At 31.3% G+C, this 24,112-nt stretch overlaps 1 protein-coding gene across 3 annotated transcripts; it reads left to right on the forward strand.

The window, feature by feature from the left end:
- LOC125067588 lies at nt 1-23,881 on the forward strand. Of its 3 annotated transcripts, none has more exons than XM_047676251.1 (6): nt 1-19; nt 15,662-18,918; nt 19,002-19,169; nt 19,747-19,997; nt 20,828-21,021; nt 21,187-23,881. In XM_047676251.1, the coding sequence occupies exons 2-6, from the start codon at nt 15,682-15,684 to the stop codon at nt 22,827-22,829; spliced, it is 5,493 nt and encodes a 1,830-aa protein (XP_047532207.1). In that variant the 5' UTR covers nt 1-19; nt 15,662-15,681; the 3' UTR covers nt 22,830-23,881. The 3 variants fall into 3 exon arrangements, with proteins under 3 accessions (XP_047532207.1, XP_047532197.1, XP_047532188.1); XM_047676241.1 differs by lacking the exon at nt 1-19 and adding an exon at nt 11,481-11,916; XM_047676232.1 differs by lacking the exon at nt 1-19 and adding an exon at nt 11,481-11,911.
- The last annotated feature ends 231 nt before the right edge of the window (nt 23,882-24,112 follow it).

Here is a 24,112-nt window from a genome sequence, read left to right on the forward strand (position 1 = left end):
AATATTGCCCGCCGCAGATGTAAGTAATATTTGAATACTATCAATCAGTGTAAGTCCTTGATGTTAATTTCTACATCAAATGTTGGTTATTTTGATCAGAACTATCTTATAAAATGAGGACTCCAATTGTTTAAAAATATTGTATAGGTACACAGTGAAAGTTCGCATCAAAATGTGACAAACCCATAAAGTATTTGCTGGCATTTATCCAAAGTGAAATATATCAGCATCATTTGGAAAATAGAACCGAGCATTAAAATTGACGGGAATATTGTTTCTGCAATTGAATTATTACGTTTAAATGAATATGCATGCAAAAACTATTTACGTCTAACTCTCATCGTTCGTTAATCCGAATTATTTGTTACAAAAAAATCTCGGTACAAGTTTATAACATTTAAATATACCTACTGAGTGACTATGGATTTTAGGAAAGTACTAGAAAATATATACCTACTTGTAATAAAAAATCTCTTCGCATTTGTTTCATTTGGATATAAATAGACAATTTTCAAAGTGACTGTTATCAATAATATTTTTTTATCATGATATGACGTGTATTTGTATGTACTTATTGTTGTCTTTTAATCAGTAGGTTTCGAATTTTATTTGTCGCGCGTTCACTATTAATTGTTGATTAATGAAATAGGTATGATTATAGATATAAGTAAATATGTATATTCTAATCAATTTCAGTTCGTTATTATTATTTTTATGTTGAGATCATTAAGTTCAAACATTTTTAATTTAACTGCCACTTTGAGATTCTTAGAGCGGATCGGCAGAAATCGCGCCCGGGACAAAAACCGCCTTTGTGGGACCGGTCCCACAGGTTCTTGTGAGTCTATACTGTGTCTTTCATTCATCATATTACCTCATACAATTGTTTTAAAAACTTTCCTTAAAGGATAATTTCGCGCTAAAATTACAATCTAGTATAGTAGTCATTTTAATATCTTTTCCGACAACTATTTAAAAAACTAAATTTTAATTATATTCTTATAAATGAAATGTATATGTAAATATTTAGGTAGATATATAACGTATTATATATCCAATGGCCAAAGTAGTTTTTTTATAAATATTTTAAGTATATTAATATTTGCTACGTCCATTTCCTTAAATCGTTACTGAAATCATACCGAAAATCTTTTTTACCTTTCTAGTAGGAAATAGAGATCTGCTTAATCCTACATAAACGAGTGCGTTTGTAACATATTTATGTAAAACTTTTACATACCTCATAATGTAAACGATGTTGCATATATTAATACAGGTATATTTTGTAACTACTTATATGTATCAAATAGTTTGGACGCCGCGCCGCCGCCGTTGCAACAGGCAGGCTATGTGAAGGCAGGTGCACCTTCGAATGTACTGGTTTAGTAACTTCTGCGAGCCAAAAGTCAATGCGCTATAAATTGCTATACGTTTTCATTCTTATATAATCTACAGTACTAAATTATAAATCCGATATTTAATATTTCCGTTTATAATGTATTTTACGAGTATACTCAATATAAATAAAATAAATGATTTCAGAATTAATAACAATACTGACGCAATTTCCTTTTTTTTTACGTGTAACACTTTATTTTTGTTTATTATATAGATTTATTATATTAGCCTATATTAACCTGCGACATTAAAGACATCTTAATAAACTCTGCAAATCAAACATCAATTATAGTATGCTAAGCTATTCGTTCACGAGTGTAGTGTATTCGTATACGTAATCGTTATTATAATATTGCTTTTGAAAAATAATTAATTATGCAAGTGTCTTAAAGGTCATGTAATACAATGCCGAATGACCCTCATAGAATTTTGCTCGATAACGTCAAACGTGATCGTCATTTCGGTTTACGAGTTTACAACGTTGTTTATTATTTTCCGTGAACCGAAAGCTATCTTACCATAACAATTATCAAAACAAATCGAAAATCTTTATTTGGACATACATATTTTGCAGATCATAGAAATATATACATACAAAATAACAAAAGACACATGTGATGCCCAAATTGGTAAACCACTCAGCTTATGCTGAAATCATATTACTGCTGTGTACCATTTGAAAATGGTTGTGCGACTTTAAAATTTAAACCATCTTCCATAGCACAAGTAGCGTAGGCGGTTTTCACGCTTGCTTAACAAAGACACAAATACAATACCTGTCTTACCTCTGTTTCATTCCTCTTACCTTAAGATTGCCCGGAACAGATTGCTGTTCTAGCGTTTACCGCGTTTTATGCATCTTTCTTGAATGTAAATTATGGGTATGTTTATTTATATACATAAAAAAGTATTTTGATTTCATTAATAACTAACAATATTTACACCTTTGTAATGCAATCGACCTTAGTTATAAACATTAGAGTTAAAACAATTGTTAAATAATGCAGCCATTTAATTATACAAATATATACTTTATACGATAAATTTTATTATTATTATTATTAATGTAACGCACAACCATAAATGTGCAATACAAAAAATATCAAAATGGTACAGATGAAAAGGTAGTGGAGAAAGAATTAAGATAAAGTTAGGACAAAACTAAATTACAGTGAAGTACTTAGTTAGCTTAAGATTTAGTTTTCGGAAATTATTGAAAATAAAAGATAAATGTAAGCTTTATCAGATAAAATACGTCGCTGTTGTCTTAAAAGAGGGCTTCGTCAATAGATTAATTATTGATTATATTTAATCAATATTTTGAGTTTCATTGTTTTATATGTAGTTAACACCGTAAGCTTAGGGGGCCCCGGGCTAACACTACTTAGGAGCCCGTCTAAGACATATCTGAACGTAGACTTGAATTAAATTAATTAAATGGGTTTGATTAATTGCAGGACTCGCAGGGCTTTAAACCATACGATCTGTTTAATTTAATAAAGTTATGGACTCTTTCGCATTATCGTCTATTTTTGACTTTGACTTGACTTAGCTGGGCCCTCTTGAGTCCCTGGACTGAAGCCCAAAAAGCCATATGGTAGATCCGGCCTTAAGTTAATATATAAAATAATGCAACAATATTATCCGATGGCGTGACATGGAAATCTGAAATAGACACATTTAAACAACAGGCATTTAATTAAACAATATTCATACTTATCTCCTTAACTTTTTTTTTCTTAAAGCCACTAATGTATCTCTTTCGATTTATATGTAAAACCTGTTGGAGCTTACTTTTTACTTTTTTTTTTACTGCAAAATATCACATCTTCTTTCGCATGTGATGGTTACTTCAAACACTGTACGCTACGTACGAAACGTATTGTACACGTTTAGACAATATGTCGACTTGTAATATCTACTATACGGGATATGGTTTATGAAAAATATATCGTCAGGCCTCATCTGTTATTTGACGATGGCAAAGTTAATATCACTCATATTTTTTTTAAGTGATTCATGACGATGGTGTTTCATGTGTGCATAATTCATTAAGTTTAGGGTAAATTCGCTGAAATATGATAATGATTTTGTTAGTTGTTAGAAAAAAATATGATATATAACCCTAATTCGACCCATGCAAAGTCAGACTAGTAGCTAGTGTGATAATATGTACATTTCGATAAAAGAGCTATGGATGTGACAGACTTTTGACAAGATAACTTAAATACTGTTTTAAAGACAATGTAGTAAATTTTATTTTATAAAAAAAAAACAATGAAATACCTGATGAGGGTATATCAATAATGCCTGTATACCTGTTTCTACCTGGCAATTTCATAGTTGTATTAAAGGGAAAGCAGACAACCTATATTTTTGAATACCTCGTGGAATATTATCTCGACTAATAAGATAAAACAAAAAGTTAATATTAATTAACAGTATAGGCTCGTGATTTAGCTAGGCAACCTATTTGCGAATTATCGAGGTACATATTATAATCTAAGATATGTATGTAATTGTCATCATCATGGATTGATTTAAATTAAACATCTCGAAGCGTTGTGTCAAAAGTTTATTTATTGCTCATATATTTACTCGTGTATCTTTACCCTATTTAAAGTACCGTCTATTCATGAGGGTCACTATGGTAACGCAAACGAGTCTTGGGGGCGCCGACAGTCGGACATGTATTTTCCACTCTCAGACAATATTATACCAAGATAAGTCCGCTTATTTAGCATAATAACAGTCGTAGCCGAAAAAAAATTAACGCTAATTTTATTATTTTAAGATATCACAAAAAAAAAAAAATTAAAGTAACATATGCACAATAGTTTATTTTTCTTTAAATCATATAAGATATATAATCTGAACATACAAGTTTTAACCGTATTTTAAAGGTCCACAATTTTCATTTATCTTTGTAAAATTATGTGTCAAAAAGCATTATCTGTAATAATTATATTTATATAAGTATGTTATTATATAAGTATCACAATCTGAAATAATAGAAATAAATAATTTTATCGATATTTCGAAACATATTCTTAGAAAAACAATCACTTATTTCTATCTAAATCGACCACTGTACTCTTTAAAGTATAATAATTGGTAAACGATATTTCTAACATCGCGAAGGTAGTCTACGCTTAAAATGATAATCAAAATATAAATAGTCGGAAAGAATTTATTATATTAACTGTTGACACTAAATAAATAAAGCATTTATTAAAAAAAAGGCATTTATTAAACACGTTCGAAACTTAAAACAGAGATCGATGTACAAGATTTCAAAATACAAAGCGCTGAGAAGCTAGGTAAATTCCAAGAAATAACAGAAAGGTAAAGAGAAAAAGTTCGTAACTTGAGGCAGTGGGAGGCGGGAGGCGGTCGGTGGCGCGTGCTAGAGGATTCCGAGAATCGTAACACCGGTTCAACTAAACTTACTAATGACGATTCACGGCTGTCATTGTTTGTGACGATTCCACTATCCTTATCGATAACACTTGCAGGTATAGCAAATGGGCAGTACGACACCATTGTATAACACTGATACGTTTTCATTTTTAATTGAGTCGTATAATTGGTACAGTTACCGTAGTAACTGATGTGTTGTAAATTAAAATTTATCGTTATTGATATAATTTTTATATTCTTAGTATTAATATTATATCAATAAAAATAATCAAAAATACTAAAGGAAATTAAATCACCTGCTCTAGTAACTTACCTATATTTCTTAGTGTAAAAACCGAAACTATGAGTTTTAAATTGCAATTCTTATAAACTTATTTGAAACTTTTATGGTAAGTATATAAATTGGTCGATCCGAAGGTGAATGAAAGTTCATATTATCTTTACTTTCCATCAAAAATACAAGTCATATCGGCAAACAGCTGTCTGTAGAAGTATTCTGTAAGAATAAACTCGAAACTCACCGCAGAACACGTTCATGAAATATCAGAATGTGATATGCGACATTGACTATAAAATAATATAATTATAAAATGTATATGATATACATATCATAATACTCTGATGACGTATCACCGTAAGTCAGTTGTCAACATTTCACGAGTGAGATACGAAGTGATTTTTTACAGAATCGCACTACTGCTCTACACACTAGTTGGCCAAATGTTAACTGCTGACATAGACTATTTTTGGAACTAAACATTCGGTTGATACAGACACGTATGTAAGCTACTATGATATAAGCATATGATCCTTTACATATATTATGTTCTGTAACCATATAGTCCGTTGGTAGGTTGTAAAGACTTTAGTGGTGATTCCTCAGAATCAGTACTGTATTTCAACTATACTACGATACAATCAGATGTTATTTATTTAAATAACGTTTAATAGTATAAATAATAAATCGACAATAACTTGAGTAGGGTATATATATAAAGACGTAGTTTTATATAATATGTATTTGGTCTTGACAAAATTTTCAAGTCTTAAGACCATTACAAGAAACCTACCATACCTGTGTTTTTAGGATTTCTTAAGTAAGTCAATTGATATTTAATAAATGTTAAAAAAAGTATAACGTGTGATTCAACGTCTTTTCAAACGTTTCGAAAAGACAACTGCATAGGAAATCAAAAATAATGAAAATAATGCACCAATTAAAATAACAAAAACGAATCTATCCAAAGCAGAGAAAGAACAAACAATTTATTTGATGTAATTTATAGTAATCTTTTTATAGTATATGTTTCTGTAGAATAGATAAATTATTATCATTAATTAGTATTTGATTCAGATAGTGCTTATTAAATTTGGAAATACCATAGTACATCCTAAATTATAAGGAAACAACAAGAAAACACACCCAAAGGTGTATTACCAAGGTGTTGACGATTATTTCAAAATATAGGTTATAACGGAATATCCTATGGAGCTCTTAAAATAGTGAGCACTCGCAAAAGATAGATGCCTACTTATATATGTATTAAATAAAATATGTTTTAAATATTCATTTATTATTCCAGCTTCATTCGTCACCTTTCAAACAACATAAAGACATATATAAAGATTATAAAATAATCGAAAATCTACAAGTACTTTAAACAAGATACTTTATAATTTCCGTTGCGACACGTCGCACAATGGATAATATAAACACTACTATATATAATCATGTATATTCATGATATTATGACGTAATGAGAAACTTCAAAAATAGGTATTTATGATTGTTTTATTTTCACTTTTAAACCTATCGAACGTGAATGCATTGTCAAAAATTTGGTCCATACTAATACGAATATTATGGAAATGTAACATTCTCCAATGATAAAAGCATTTTCATTTCTTTCTAGGTTATGCTTCTATAATAACCATAGAATTGCATATTATGTGTTTAAAACGTGTGTAATAAAATACGTGTTCAACAGAAACCTAGTGAAGATTACAGTGCAAAATTCGTTACACCAGTTATCTATTGTTTTATAACAGGTTATCTTTTATCATAACTTATCATTATCAACGAATAGAGTAGAAGTTGCAGAATTATAACGCAAAAACGTGACTTTTCGTACCATACTATATTATACCACGCATTTTTTCAGAGAAGATTCAGACGATCATATTTAAGTATTAGTACATTTAGTCTTAGTTTATAATAGTATTCTTAAATCGTCAATTTATTACGGAGTATATGTATTTTAATAGAACGATTTTTGTGTGGGCGTGAAGAATGCATCTCGGAAGCAGGAACACCTCCCCAAACTCAAAACTCTGGCAATTTACCAAATGTTAATCCCAGCGCGCTCCACTGTCACTTCGCCTGTATTTGTAATGAAAGAAATATACGCCAAGTCTATTTAAAGTACATGGCATTTCGCTCAAAGAAAAAATTACAAACTTCTAAACAATTTGAAATTTGTGTTGTAAAGTGATATGACTAAGCAAATCACTCGCCATTACAAACTAAATATCGAATTACCAACATGCAAATGGCAATAAGCGTCATTGAGGAAAGACTAGTAACAATTAATAGATATTTATTTGGTCAAGTGGTGCTGAGCTCCGTTGACTCGCTGACTCACAAATATTATTATCATATTCAAACATGTGTATAGTGTAGGTATTTGCATTCCGAAAAATATTCTTACAAAAACATTTTAGCTGCTTTGTTTTAATATAATTAATTAAGTAAAATTGGATTAGGTATTTTATATTGAAGTGAACGATAAAAGCGCCTCATTCGTTTTTGTTGGTATCGCATAACTAATCAATTATGTATTCATAATATACATTGATTTTCTATTAATGTTAATAATTTCACAGTTGATTTGTTGAGTTTTCTTTTTCGACTTAATAGATAATTATTCTTTAATATACTACTAGGTAAGTATTCGTTAAGTCGTGGATACGCACGAGTACTTTTGTCATGTAATATTTCGAGGGACAAACTTCGTTTTAAAGGCAATTATTTACATGCATATTATATTTTGCTAGAAATTAATCTTGGCTCAATAAAACAAAAACATAAACTGCTTATTATATTATTGTTGTTATTGGGATGCTTATTTAAACAATGCTGTCCTCTTTAGAATGTCAAATCTATGATTGCAGAAAGAGAAATCAAAGTTTAAATAAACATTCTCTGAACAACTTTATAACTAAGACCGTTAGTTACTATTTATTACGTAAGGATATCTCAACCTTTTTTATTTATTTTATAAATGCACATAAATAAGTAAATTATGACATTTACGCTTAATTTTGAAAAGCACATAACTAAGTAACGTAAGACTAAACAGTATTTAACATTTATTACCATCACCAAATCACCTTTCCTATCTTTGTTTTGTTTTAATTCAACTAAATATATATAATGTTTTGATATAATGTGAGTAATTAGATTACGGTACCAATAATAAAAATATATAGTACTTTACATAAGTAGTTTGTTATTTTTTCGGAACCACGCTAAACTTCTATTCCGATGAATATCTATTATACTTATTTGATATTATGATGGCTTACCGTTACAGAATCGTTGGTATCAGTTTTAGTACATTTAGGTAATTTTTTAATTATAGCGATACCTATATAGTAAGTAGAAATAAAAAGAATTTTACTGGTGCTGGAGCTTTTTAAATAATGCACGCACTTTATGTAAGTTTTATAGATCTCTTAAAGAAAAGTCAGAAGGGTGGCATATTATATCCATATTTAAATGACAAGTCGTAGTTTTATTTACTTTTTTAATTTGCGAAAAAAAATGTATAGCTTAGGATAATTGATTATTCATACAATATTAATCCTTATCGAAACAATACCTACCTATATAATGTTAATAAACATTTGAAGCGTTTTTTGTAAGTAAATATTAACTATTATTTTTATTTGAACCAATATTTCTTAATAACTTTTTCAAAATGGTTATTTGTAAACTATTGTTTAATAATAAACATATTCGAAAAACTAGCGAAGTGGAACCGGGTATTTATATTTAAAAAATATATATCAAATTTGTTTACAATATTCTTAATCGCTGAAATTTACATGTACATATTTTTGGCAATAATCTGGCGTGCTCATAATATCGTCATCAGAAATGCTTGTCTTGCGTTTCATCCTGCTTCTGCGAATTTATTTCTGGAGGAGAATAACACTTTGAAACTTGAATAACCCGAAGGTCAAATTACTTGGCGGACGGATTTTAAATTATATGTTTTACCCGTTACGAAACAAATATTAAATAATATTTATTAAAAAATCGTGATTATAAAATTTTAGGGAATTCGATATTATAGGAGATAAATGGTACGCTGAACTTGCGTTTTCGTTTTTACATATAATATGGGTACGTGAACTATGTGGAACAGTATTTCCTAATGCTGCCGCATTATTATTTATCCCTATTGGTGATTTGTGTTTAAAACTTTCATGAAATTCCTTAGCGTTTGCGTGCCATTCATACGCTATCGATTAGTTTGGTATAAATAAGTAGGCGTTACGTAGCCAGTATACCGAAACACCTAACAAGGCGACCAGTGGCGGGGCGCGGCCGAGTAGCGAGCGGCCCGTCACAGCAACGCGCCGGCATAGCGGTCAGGCCAGCCAGCCGATGACCCGGTTCTAAGGGAAGCCCGACTAGGGTGGGGGAATCCTTGCTCACTTTTAAGCTTTCATTTAGTGATATATAGTACACAACCGTCAACCACCATACTACTCCAAAGTATGATTACAAACATTTTTTTAAATAACCTTTTAATTAAGATTATATTATTGACAAAACTATTTACGATTATTACCTACTTAATCTTTAAAAAAGGTAGACAAGGTAGGCAATAGATACACCATCTATACATGTGTGTTGATTTCAACGCTCGCTTCCAAGACGGGTTTCCCGCCCACGCGACTTTATGGCGCCTGGCCGGACTAACAATTTACTCAATAGCTATGTTTCCAACAACTCAGCGCTTGTTGTTATTAAAGATCGAGTGAATATTTTACATCGTATTATTTCATTATTACGTGTTGCTGTAAATTATTTTATATCTATTCTTGTAGCAATTAAACAATTATTGTTCAAAGTTGAGTATCTATCATGCACAATTATTTTTATGGCACGTGTTTCAAGGTCACAATGTGACGTGGCTAGCGTGGCAGCAACAGGCGGAGAACGTCAAAGAATCAACGCAACAAGTGCTCCACACCTTGGCGCTCCCGTTTCTACTAAGAAATATCTATTGCCTTATTGCATTTTTAGAATAAAATATAAAAATATAGGTTTTTAAAATAAGTAAGTTATAAATGAATTAAGTACGTTAAATATTTAGACACTAATAAAGACATAAAGATAACTTATAATTAAACATTAAGTTTTTATTAATATGCACATTTTTATGGAATATTGTCGGTCTCGATGTTTCATGTATCACTAGTTTCCTGACCAAGAATCGAGCGACTGCGCGCTATCGACATAGCGCGTGCGTCATCGCCTCCGCACAAGTGATAAGCGCCTTGAATTATCATTGCAAATAATGTGTTTATACATTCATATCTGACTCGAGTACTGAGGAGTTTCTCCACTGTTGCTTATCATCTTATAGTTTAGTAAATTAAGATCCACGATGACGCGGTCTTATTTGTCTTTGAGCAAAATAAGTAATATAGGTACTAGCATTTTGATAAAGAGGTCTTAGCGATATCGAGTTCAAGCGATAAGTTAAATATAGGAAAATGCCAGTTCAATAGGTACCTACTCATTGCTTAAACATTTTGATTATTGAAGCCTATCCATTGCATATTTATATATAAGTAATTATGTTGGCAAATTTAAATCTTATTATTTAATAACTATATAGAAAACTTCCTATGCCTATTAAGAATAAAATGCGCCTCAGTTGATTTATATAGAGAATGTAAAATGAACAGTGGCACATAAAGCCAATACCCGTTCTAGTCGGGCGCAACCGTTACGAAATCACTGCTGCATTAAAATTATACGAATGGTACCTATAGTCAATATTTCTTGACTTAACAACTTTATAAAGGTGATTTACGAAATATTAACCAAGTGCAATTATTATAATCATAATAAGAATGTAGTGAACGTGAATTTATCACAGGGATGTTTACATAGTTACAAAACATATCGGTAGGTATTTTTCTTAATGTTCATTCAATAATTCATTTCATTAAATTTTGTAAAAATAGATAAATAAGTTTTGTTTAAAAAAAATATGGTTTGGGTTATGTCTACTGGATATTGATAAGTAGGTAAAGGCACTGGTACCTATGTACTGTTTTTACGTGTAATATAACGTACGTATATGTTTAGATTTTTAACTGATTTAATGTTGCATAAGTACGTTTACCTTTTGAATTTTTTGTAATAAAATGGCATACAATGTATAGTAAATTTGTAAAAGATGGTACTGTAATCGCAGTGTTAAAGTCCGTGCATAGATATGTATAAATAGATTACGACGAGCGACCGATCCGGTTGCGGTGAAGGAAGGAGATAGATAGAACGCGCCATGAATCACTTCTTTACAGCAAGCGCACACTCGTATAGTCAGAGAGGCGCGCGGAGAGATCGCGGGCAGAGGGGGAGGTAGCTTACAGCCGAACGGAACGAAACGATACGAACCAACGACAAAGTACAACTAAAAACAGTTGAACAGTCAGCCGCGGCGTGGTAACGTGCGTCGCTCGTTTTTGGAATGTGCGTTTGTCAGAAATACATTCACGGTTCATAGATAAAATAGGAAATAACGTACAAACCAATAATTATCATACGCAAAAAAGAGAGTGATATTCTTCTGTCGAAGTGTAAGTGACACAAGTGTGACGATACAAAAGGTGTATGTAAGTGTGTGTGTCGTGGCGTGGATCGTCGCGCAATTATTAACGATGATTCACTTGCGCGCGGGTGAAATGCAGCCTATCGGACTTGTTGACATATGTTCAGAAGGAGTAAACAAATGATATCAAGAATACTCCCAATATAATGGTGGATTGATTCATTGTCCCGCGGCTGGTAAGGTATTTTAAGTTGATCTCTTATTCAAAACAATATAATATTTCGTAAATTGTAATCGGTATTGTATTAATATTTTGCTTGTAATGTTTACGTTTTTGTCCGTAAACTGATCGGTAATATTATGTGAGACCTTATTAAAATAATTTCACGGTCTTCTCATATTATATTAAATAATATTTCAAATACATTCAACATTACACTTGATCCAACACTTAATGTTAAATATTTGGGAAAACACTGTAATTAATAACGGAGCCTAGTTAAATATGCTACACTCTAAATACTTGTAAAAACGGAAGTTTTATCTTAACTTTTTTCCTTTATAAAGGTGTTTACATAATTTATTCGCACATTTAGAATATAAAGAAAAAAAAATAGATATAAAATATCTGTATAATAATAATTTGCCTATTCATAAATTGCAAAATGCAAAACATTTGTAAATCATCGTTTGTCAATTGCCAAGGGCGAATTCATGATATGAGCTGGGTAGTTGAGAAATAATATATATAGCTTAAATTAACCCTTCACTATTAAATAATGAAACAACATAGATATCGCCTAGGTATACGAGGTATAACCTATAACAATTGATATGTTTCTATAGGTACTTAGAACTAGGTACATAAAATTAGTAGGGCTAAACAGGCTGGCGGCGTGCTGGCGGCAGACACAGGCGTCACCAGGGCCGCCTGGCTTGGCGCCAGGCCGGCGGGCGGCGGCCGACCATCGGGATTCCTTTGTCTCTCACACTTCTTTTTTTTTTCTTAAAGCAAAAACTATATTTTTTTCCAAAGTATACGAAATCCCTTAGCTATAATATAAAAAAAAGAAAAAAAATGGTCATGAATTAATGTCAACAAGTGTTGATAATATCATACGATCGCGTTTTTGTTAGTAAAAAAGACACAGCCGCAAAGCGAGTCATAGTTATATACTGATCTGGGTAACAGCAATCGTTTACTTCTGTGTGCGTAATGCGTACTGCGCTCATTTGCTCGTTCGTTATAAACGACCTGAGCGGCTTGCTTGTCTCCGGTTCTCAGAAATTGTAACGCCTTCTCAGAACGCAGTAACGCAGCCCTCTACAAATGCCTCGAGTGAGCGCAAAGCGAGGTCGTCACTCGTACCACTACATGTATTTGGATTGTATCTAGATGAACACCCACACTTGCATTTTCACATCTCGCTCTCTTAATGCGATATACTATAATAAAAGCTATACTCAAATGTGATATCTTTTGAATTGGTATTTCGATTATTTTTAATAAATTGAATGTCATTTTAATAATAATGTAATATTTTATTTGATTTTAAAACAATTCTAATTTTCTATTTTATATCAGAAAGTAAATTACATAAATATATAGGTATTATAAAGATATCCAATTTATGGAATTATCTTATAGAAAATTATTAATATACCTATTTTATTTCTATATAAAAATAAATATAAATATGTATGTATGTATATATGTGTACTTGGAAAAATAAATGATTAAATATAAGCTGGCAGATACAGATTCTAAGAAAAAACGGGGATATCCTCGTTCGCAAAGCGCAAGTTCGTGCTTACGTCACGATGATGTCACATCGTAATATTCGACATAACATAGAGTAGAGCAGCACATGCGCTCTGCGTCAAACAGTTGCGGAATCAAGATGTTGTTTATATCTATCTTAGCTTAACAATTACAAGAATTTCGTTATTGTTGTCTGAGATAATAATTTGGCGTGAAAAGTTTTGAAAACAGTTTCTCTATTCAATCAAAAATACAGTGAGATCAAAATATGTTTTATTGAATTGTTTTAGTTAACATATTTAAATAAATGACCTACCAATTATTTGTCTTTGATTTAGCTGTTGTTATTCTTGGAAAATGTGACTTACTGCGATGGAACGGGCGAATGGGAAACATTATGAAGCGACAAAATAAATCATCAAGTCGAAAGTCGATGACTTTTTATTTTATTAATTTTGAACAAGATTTCAAACGATAATAGTTTTATAATAAAAATCTCAACAATTAGATTTTTTATCTTGTAACATTTATCGAGTACAATATAGTAAGTAGGTACCTGCACGTTATTTCACGACGACATTAGCGACTATCTGTTAATTCAGTGCGTATAGCGTAAATCACTGTATTTTTTTGTTACTCATGTATTCGTACATTATTATTTCGTGTAATTATTAAAGTAACATTGTCGTACATATACGTATATATTGTTAAAGGTTATCAAATATTTTCGAAATTATAGAATTAAACAAAATAGGTATTAGTCTAGGAAGAATCGGCATAGTATGAACAGAATAAGTATGTAAGTATTCAATGTGATTTTTTATCTGAATCTTTAATATTAGTTTGTGATGATAAAAATGCATGTTACCAAGGACAAGAAAATTTGTAATATAATACACATGAAACCATTTATTTCAAGAGGTATTTATTTTAGTTTTAATCCAAATTTATATAAGTTTACTCATTGAAAATATGTAAATATTATTTTTTACAGAAAAATAATAATTTAATTTTCATACAACAATATAAACAATAGCCTATTTCCACCATAAAAGGAATAAAGACAATTGAATCGAGTTGATATAATATAATTATTCAAGATTTTCAATTGTTAGTGATATTCACTTGATTCACCTAATTTCACGTGAAAAAGCGTTTTGAATGTAGGCGGAATTGTTATCAGAACTTTGGAATAAAAATTAAAGATTATATATACCTTAGTAGTTTATTGAAATAGTGTTGTTTTATATATTATATCAAGAAGTGCATTAAGTTAAATAGAAATAACTATGAGCAAATTGCTTGAATGTTAATTAAATCTAAGGTTTGTTTATGCATATTTTTATCTACTCTTTGATTGAAATATTATGATACATTAAAACGCTATTTTTTTTGAAGAGAGCCAAATGTACCTTAAAAACAAAAAATAATTTAGGTTTATTTATTGGTCTGAAGCAAAAATGTAACTAGATATTACGTTTAATTACTTTTTGATTTATTTAATAAATACGTCTTATTTTATAGTCGTAAAAAATATTTCTATGCTTTTTTATTCATAGTAATAATGATTCAGTTCTTACAATAACAAAAATGAATTAAAGAGATAAAAAATATTTTTAGTTACGTGTTCGACTTCAAAGTTCAAACATCAATAATATCAGTTACTCTGATAATATTTAATTCAGAAAAATAAAACATAAGTTATATTTTAATCATAATATTTCTCGATACAAATGTGCGTCACAATTAGATTCTATAATATGAGAAATTAAGATTCAGGGCGCAAAGGGAATGTAGCGCGTGTGTCAGAGAGATTGCGAAATAATTAAAAACCCGTATAAAATGTTTTTCTTTTTAAATTATCCGTGTTTAAGTGAGAATTTGTATATAATCATATGTGATATAAACAATGTAAACATTTTTTACATTTTATATTTTCAATGACTCGAAAGTATCAGAATTTGAAATTTTTCAAGCCTTTAAAAAAATATGTGGAATCAAGTTGCCCCATGGCAACACTTATAAATTATATCATCAGTACGATATTTTGATAAGAATCGCATCGGACATAAAAATTGACGTGGAATAGCTTTCAACACAATGACAGGCAGACAGACTAAACAAAAAAAAGTATAAAATCTAATAAAAACTTTTTTGAAAATTATTTTTTTCTATATATATATATTTATTTATATATTATACTAATTATTTTTAATTGTTACAGGTATTAAAGTCGCGTAAAAGATGCCGCTTACACAAGAAAAACGTTTGGATAATGACTTTTCCAATAACAATGATCACAGTTATCTTCATAAGAAGTTTAAAAAAATGGCATCAACATTATCGATGATACCATCTAATTCGATCAAAGGTGAAGATAATGGGCAAAAAGAAACAACACTTGTGCATGTTACTTGTAGCTCTACTATAACGAATGGAAGTATTGCAGCAGCTCACCCAGAAATTGAAAAAATTAAAGATAAATATGATAAACAAGGCATGGAAGTGGAAAAAAATGTACAAACTAATTATAACGATGAAAATTTTAGATTAAGTGATGTAAATAGTTTTGTTCAAATATCTGGTAAGACCAGTTTTTCTGAAGAATTTTTAAATAAGACTGAAAATCTTGAAAATGATTTTATAAAAGAAACTTACAGTGGAGGTTCTGGGCGATATGTATGCCCTTACTGTAAACTATCATGTGCCAAGCCTTCAGTTCTACAAAAACATATCAGAGCTCATACTAATGAGAGACCGTATCCCTGTATACCTTGTGGATTTGCTTTTAAGACAAAGTCAAACTTGTACAAACACCGAAGATCAAGAACACATGCTTTAAGATTACAAGGAGCAGACGTTTCTGCTGCTATTAACGAAGAAGACTTATCTGGTGGTTCTGAGAGTGATACGTCAATGCCACCCACTTCAATATCAGACCCTGGTTCTGATACTCCTATAATACGCTTAGAAAATAATAGACCCAATGAGTTTTCTTCACCTGAATTAACATATGATTCGATGAACACAGTTTCATCTTTAAATGATAGTAAAAAATCAAAAACAATTTATAAACCCAAGTTCAGAGCAGCTTTTTATCAGGGAAATGACGAAAGAGATAAGATAAAAAAAACTATTTCACAGAATGCTGATTTTCTTACGGAACATATCTCTAAAATAATATCAGATAATGAAGCCATAGTTGATGTTATTGAAACCCCTTTACAAAAAAAGTATGGTAAAATTAAGCAAATTGCAGAAAGTAAACAATTTATAAATGATTTAGAGATAAAATCTGAAGCGACACCTTTGAATTTAACGAAAAATATTTATGAAAATGACAACTTAGTCAGAAAAAGGTCACATTCAGAAAGTTTTGCTCAGATGGTTGAAGAACATAAACATCCCTTAAATCCTGAGGGCTCTATAATAAAGGATCTTCTACTTAAAACTAAAGCAAATGGACTTAACGCTGCAAGCGAATTAAATGATGCTCTAGGACCTCTATATGTTTGTCCTTTATGTCAAATAGTATATAGAAGTGCTGATAATTTAGATATTCATAGATTGTATTATTGTAAAGGTAACATTACTAATAATTCCACCTTAAGCAGTAATACTCAAAAGGATATAAAATGTGTGAGACCCGAAAATATTTTTGTAAGAAGTAATTCAATCAATGTTCGATTACCCGAAAATTCATTGACTTCCAAAATGGCAATATCTACAAAGTCACCGCCATTGAAAATTAAACCAGATAATCTTATAATTTTGAAGCCAGAGTGCAATGACATTGTCGCACCTTTACCATCTCCAGGGCCACTACTTGGTAATACGAGACTTGTGGATACCCGAATTCCATCAGAGTTCAACAGAAAGACTGAAAGTTTAAGAATAAAATCCAAAGAATCTAGCCCAAAACGAAGGCTTGATAGTAGATCCGATACGTATAGTCCAAGACCGCTTGATAGCATGTCACCTCGCTCTGGTGACCTTTATTCTCAATCTAAAATAAGATGTTTGGAAATTAATACATCTTCATTAAGGTCAATGGAAGAAATTTCACCGCACATACGAAATAATTCTACATCACTGCAAATGTTTGGAGGTGAAGTAAAAATTCTCGATCACTCTGGCAGCACGACAACCTTACGCATTGAACCTAGTAAAACACAATTATCTCCAATTTTAATTCACCAAAATCTTTCACCTTCAAAATATGGCAACGATTCAGAGGCAAGCAGCGTTGTAGTAAGATCGGGTCTACATTCTGGTGGTACCATAGTACATAATCCTCCAACACCAAAAGAAGCAATAAGCACACCACCGCAAAATCAAACTCCAAGAATTTCTACACCTAATACTCAGAATGGTAACATGATTAATATTCATGATATAAGTCATTTTCAATTTCCACCGCTTAGTGCTATTACGGCGTATAATCCTTTAACTTTACCTCCTTTGAGTCCATCATCATCACCTAATGGTGCAACAACTATATTACACGGTGGGAAGTTGATACCCCATGTGCCAGGAATACCTGGACCCAATACACCAGGTTTATTTGTTGGAACTTCAAACTCACAATTAAAAAACAACGAAAATTCTAAAAACATCTTAAAAGTAACATCAGAAAACTCTCAAGATCATTTATCTTTCAACATGTCAAGCGGAAAAGGAATTACGGTATTAAATTACGATAAGGTACTCAGAAGTCCGAATCTTAGAGTTTCTCAAATAGAAACAGAAAGATTTAACCAGAATAAAGACAACTTTAACACAGAACCACAAAATATACCAATAATAAAAATTAAACATGCAGAGGAACCCATAATGACAAAATCTTTTTCATTGAATAATAATATTAGAGCCACCACCATACGTACCGATGTAGCTATAAAGAGACACGCAGATGGTCTTCCAAAAATTGCCGTTTTGAGAGAAAATGAAAATTATTTATTTAGTAAATCTAAAAGTACCACCAAAAGTATCGATATAAAAGTAGAAAACGAAATAAAAAGCTTTAATTTCGAGAATTTAATAACCAAAGCAGAAATTTATAATAATCAAATCCAAAGTTCAACAGAAGTGCAAAAAAATTGCAATGCTCAAGAAACCTCGCTTATTTCTAATCCAAATGAGAGATCAGAAACATCTTATTTTCAAAAAAATGTCGCAGTCAAAACTATCCCAGAAGAAAGAAAACCCAAGTTTTTAAGACCGTCAACTTTGCCATTAAAACCGGGAACATTTACTCCTAAGCGGCATCATGGAATAACTCCCAATGCAAACACGATGCCATTAGTATCTCCTGAAACGCCTCGTCCAGCTAAGGCTTATGGGCAACTATATTTAAATGGCAATGCATACACATACTTAGGTCTCAAATGCTCCACAAAAGTTTTCTACTGTACTATTAACCGCCCACAGCCAACATATGTACCAAATCAACATTTTCTGTCCATGTATAGTAATTGGCAGGTAATTACGATTGATATATTGAATGGAAGTTACCCATATATCGTGTTGTTGATTGTGTGGTAAATACATGACTATGTTTACAGTTATTATCTGAGCTGACGCCAGACCCGCTGGGACTGTCAGCATCGTCTGCTATGTCTTTATATGACTCACGTCATCGACCGCAAAACGTGGCCGTCGCTGTGATTAAACAGGATCTCATATTGACTCATTCATCGCAATGGAATAAGAATTCGAAGGACGTCAAACAGGTACAAACTATTATAATATATTTTGTTAATTATGTATGCACTAAAGTCAATATAAACATTAAAAAACAACTTTTTCACAGTAGTTAAGACACTATATTCTTGAAAGCGCTTTACACGATTTTAACTTTGACTGGATTAGTTTATCTATGAATGTTACCTTCAGTAATATTAAGTAATAAAGCGTCGCTAAGCAATCGATAACATCTATATGTGTCGAATTTGACTATTGGTATAATTACTTTTACTGTATTTATATTCACGTCTATTCGGAAATATAAATTGAATACAATAAAACATATCGTAGTGAACACAGTGCAACATGTGTTCAAACGAATGAAGTCATCAAAATAACAGTTTACGTCATTCCTTATATATACATACTATACACCAAAACTATTGTAAATATTTAATTTTATATCGTTTCAGTTAATCTATTGCATACTGTTTTTTGAACAATATTATATAAAACATATCTTCTTTACATAATGTAGGTACTAATGTGCAACACAATGTCTCGTTCTTTGGTTGGTTAAAAGTTATTTTACTTATATTTTATTTGATATATGTTTATTTCCAGACTGTACATCTTTTAGACACAAAAAAATCAGAAGAACTAAAAAATCAATCAGATAATACGGCAACGCCTAAAAAGGAACTTGCTGGAGGTTTTGAGAGTAACGAAGAATACACATACGTTCGTGGTCGTGGTCGGGGACGTTACGTTTGCTCAGAATGTGGGATTCGTTGCAAGAAACCTTCCATGTTAAAGAAACATATACGAACACATACTGATGTACGGCCTTACACGTGCATTCATTGCGTATTCAGGTAAATATTACTATAGAGCTATAGCCATTCAAAATATACCTGCATATACATAATATATCGAAAGAGTTACTTATTAGGGTAGATTTTTATTATGTCTGCCGTTTAAGAGAGGTGTTTCCAATTATTGTTGAGAATTTAACAATCATTGTTAACTTAATATTATTGTGACGTGCAATCACACAAGGCGATTACACTTCATGCCAGTGGGAATCTGAAGCTTGTATTGTAATTCATTTGAAAATTGCTGCAATAACGCAATACTAAACAGAAAATATATTAAATATATAGCTGAGTTAAATGACAATAGGAACAGTATCGGCTCTTTATCAGGATAGAGCGAGACTGTTATGCTATTGCAGTCTTAATCGTGCAACCCTATGGATCGCAAAATATTTCTATATAAATTAATTTATTTCCTTCAAATTATATGGCATTCATAAGTATTTATCGCCCCCTGCCATCTTGCGACTTAACAATGGTTCCGTTCGCTCCGATGAGTAGGAAAGACGCATATCTTGAAAAACTAATTTCGAATTTAAAAAGTGTACCAGTGCAGGAAGTAACGTAAAGTAGGGAGTCATTATGCGTTATTTATAAACATTCAAAAGTTGAATTCTATTATAATGACGTAAAGTTAACAAAAATCAAAATTCCACACGTGCCTTGAGTGAGAACTGGTCGTTATAACAAACATATAATAGGCGTCTATGATCTAAAAATTTTATTGCAACGCCATTGCGAGTTTATTAAACCTTACCTTTGTATAATAATAATAATATGATTACATTAAAAGAACTTTTAATAATAATTAAACTTTTTTAATGTTTCAGTTTTAAAACCAAGGGAAATTTGACTAAACATATGAAAAGTAAAGCACATTATAAAAAATGTTGCGAATTAGGCATAAATCCAAACGAAGGAACTGACATTGAAGGTGTTGAAATGTCTCAAGGTTCAGGCGAAACTGATGATGACACCGATTCGGAAGGCGACGAGGGTAACGAAGGCGAAACGGAATCGAGTGGTCAGTCAATTTAATATTTGTGAATTTAATTAAATTTTTTCGTTTTTAATTATTGAGATACATATACAATTTTTATTTAAACTGCAAAAAAATATCTGTTTTAGTATAATATTCCTTAATAATAATTGTTTGTCAGTCGAATCACAGTATACTTTATTTTTTCAGATACAGAAATTTACAAGTCCCGTTTACCAGAACATGAAGCCGCCCATTGTCTATTATCCTTGGGTAGTAGTAGACCAGCAACTTCCGCAACTCCTGGCCTAATAACTAGTGCTCGACCTACGACATATCCTTATACGCCCATCTTAATGGATAGTTCTTTAATTGAAAGCACTTCGGACAAAGTACAAGTTGTTGGAACACCTACTTTTGATTCCAGAATAGACGTGGACAATGAGCCGATGGATCTGAGTAAGAGTGAAATAAAAACTACGACAAATATGCCAGAGATACCAACTGCTAGAGAATCTAGTGTTTTAGCTTCATTGGCTTCAAATACAGCTAAACTGCCTCAACATCAAAGTCAATGGGCTAATGGTGAGCCAATGTTACACACATATTTAACAGAGCGGGCCTTGCTGGACACAAAAATAAAACAAAGCCAGCTAACATGTAATCCTAAAATAAAAAAAATGGAGCTGGAAAACTCCATGTTTACAGAAAAAGACTCGGTGGAGAGTCATAAAAATGTTCACGCATTAAATAACTCTTCAAATAGTAATTCCAATTTGGTGAATGGGAAAGAAATACTAAATAGTTCGTGTAATACCAGTGAAAATTCTCAAAACACTGTTCCTATTAACAGTGAAATAAGAGCGCGAACGCCGAATACCAATTCCGAAAATGCTAAACACGTAGTATCAGAATATTTAAAACATGCCCGAATAAATATGATGAAAACTCTGGATGATTCCATTCAGAATCATCCAGATTTATCAAGTGATGAAAGTAACAGTGGAAAAATAAGTCTTGAAGAAAAATGTAAGGTGGATGACAGTATAGAAGGTGAAGGTATAAAATTAGCGCCTTCTGAATATGATTCTGTTGCGTCTAAAGTAGTAATCGGAGTTGGAGGAGTAGCTTTCAAAGTTACGAAAGGAAAAGACTTTGAAGGAACATCTTCCTACTCACCCGGAAAACTAATGGAGGATGGCCGAAGAGTTTGTGACTTTTGCAATAAAACATTCACTAAACCTTCCCAGTTGCGACTGCACCTCAATATACATTATATGGAAAGGCCATTTCGGTGTAGTGTATGTGCTGTTAGTTTTCGAACAAGAGGACATCTTCAAAAGCATGAGCGATCAGGTTCTCATCATAATAAAGTCTCTATGACGTCGACATTCGGCGCAGCGACATCTTTCAACCCGCGACCGTTTCGTTGTTCCGATTGCAATATAGCTTTTCGAATACATGGACATTTAGCTAAGCATCTCAGGAGCAAGATGCATGTAATGAGACTCGAGTGTTTATTCAAATTACCTTTCGGTACTTTTACCGAAATCGAACGAGCTGGACTCAGTTTGACAGATATTGATACGACCGATTGTGCAAGTTCCCTGGCCAGCCTCCAATCACTAGCGAGGAAATTGCACGAGAAGGATCCGACGAAGTTAGAGTATCGTGAGCCAAGCGGTTCGATCGTTGCCCCGCCGATGGCGGGCAGAGAGTCTTCCGAAGACGAGGACGCTGTGATATCGGATAAGACATGTGACAATGTGCGAGATAGTGATGTAAAAACTATTGAAAATAGTGATGGTCAGGACATAGAAACACAAGTTAATTATAGTGCCACAGATAATTAGTGCCAAAATTAAACTAAGTAGAATATTTTATGTGCAATTTTGTTTTTATTTTTAAGTTAAGATGTAATTATTCATACTGGGGTTTAACTCAGAAGTGTGTGAAAAACAAAATGATGCGCTTTAATTATATACATATTTGTATTTTATGTTATATATAGTTTTGGAGAGTATCATGTAAATATCTCAAATTGAAGTAATTTTAAAAATGTTATATTTGCTTCCAGTATAAGGCTTACATATTGTTACTTATAGCTCTATATGGGGTGAGATGAGGATATTTGTTAAATAACGTTCTTGAATTTGAGGCAAGACACAGGTTATGACTTTCATTCAGGTTTTTCAAAACTTCTAGTAATGTGGTCCATTTAAGATAAACTATGCTTAAAATATCAATGAAACATATTACATTTTAAAAAGTGTAGTACTATAGTTATTACTCTTTTGTATGTATTTTTATAAAATATATACCTGTATTTACACTGAACAACTACTTCCAAAATCCATTAAAGTATCTTTTAATGTAATTGGCATATCAACTTCCATAAACGAAATTTAGATAAAGATATTTGAAGAGTCTTCCATATCGAAAAAATAGTACTTGTGCTAGATATTTGTTTTATACTAGTTACTCTTCATGTGGGTAAATATTTGACTTTGTATTTTTAATCGTAAAAAACAAATTCCACATCAGGAATCAAGCCATGTCAGGTCACACATTGTCCTTGTTGGTTTAATTGATATTCAACTAAACAGCTAATAATTAGGAAATGTTACATCAAATTTTAATAGTCAATAGATATATATTTAAGTCAACCGAAGTAGTGATGTTTACAGAAAACTAAGATATTTTTATTCTCATGGCCAACTAAGGTTCCATGTGTGACCCGACCAATTTAATATTATATAATTATTAAGGCCTAAAGTTCTTTTGTTACTTCTTTATTACAAAAGGACTAGATTGTAACAAAAATATTGTTAATGCAGAAGAAATATTTTTGTAATAGTATTTGTTAATTTAATTTGTACCAATTTAAAAAAAAAAGACAATCGGTTTCAATCTATTATACAATGTTTATATGTATGTTTAAATAAAATTAATTATAAATCTTCAGGATTCTGTTTATAAAATCTTTACAATAATTTGTCATTTTCACTTTTAAAATAACATATTCCTGTTTTTGGGTGTATAGTTAATTTAATTGTTGTTTTATTTTGATTTGTATACACAAATTCAAACTTTTATCTATACAATTTTAACTTAAGAACAAATTGAAATTCCTAAA

The sequence above is a fragment of the Vanessa atalanta genome, chromosome 1 (genome assembly GCF_905147765.1).
Source record: "Vanessa atalanta chromosome 1, ilVanAtal1.2, whole genome shotgun sequence".
Classification (NCBI taxonomy): domain Eukaryota; kingdom Metazoa; phylum Arthropoda; class Insecta; order Lepidoptera; family Nymphalidae; genus Vanessa; species Vanessa atalanta.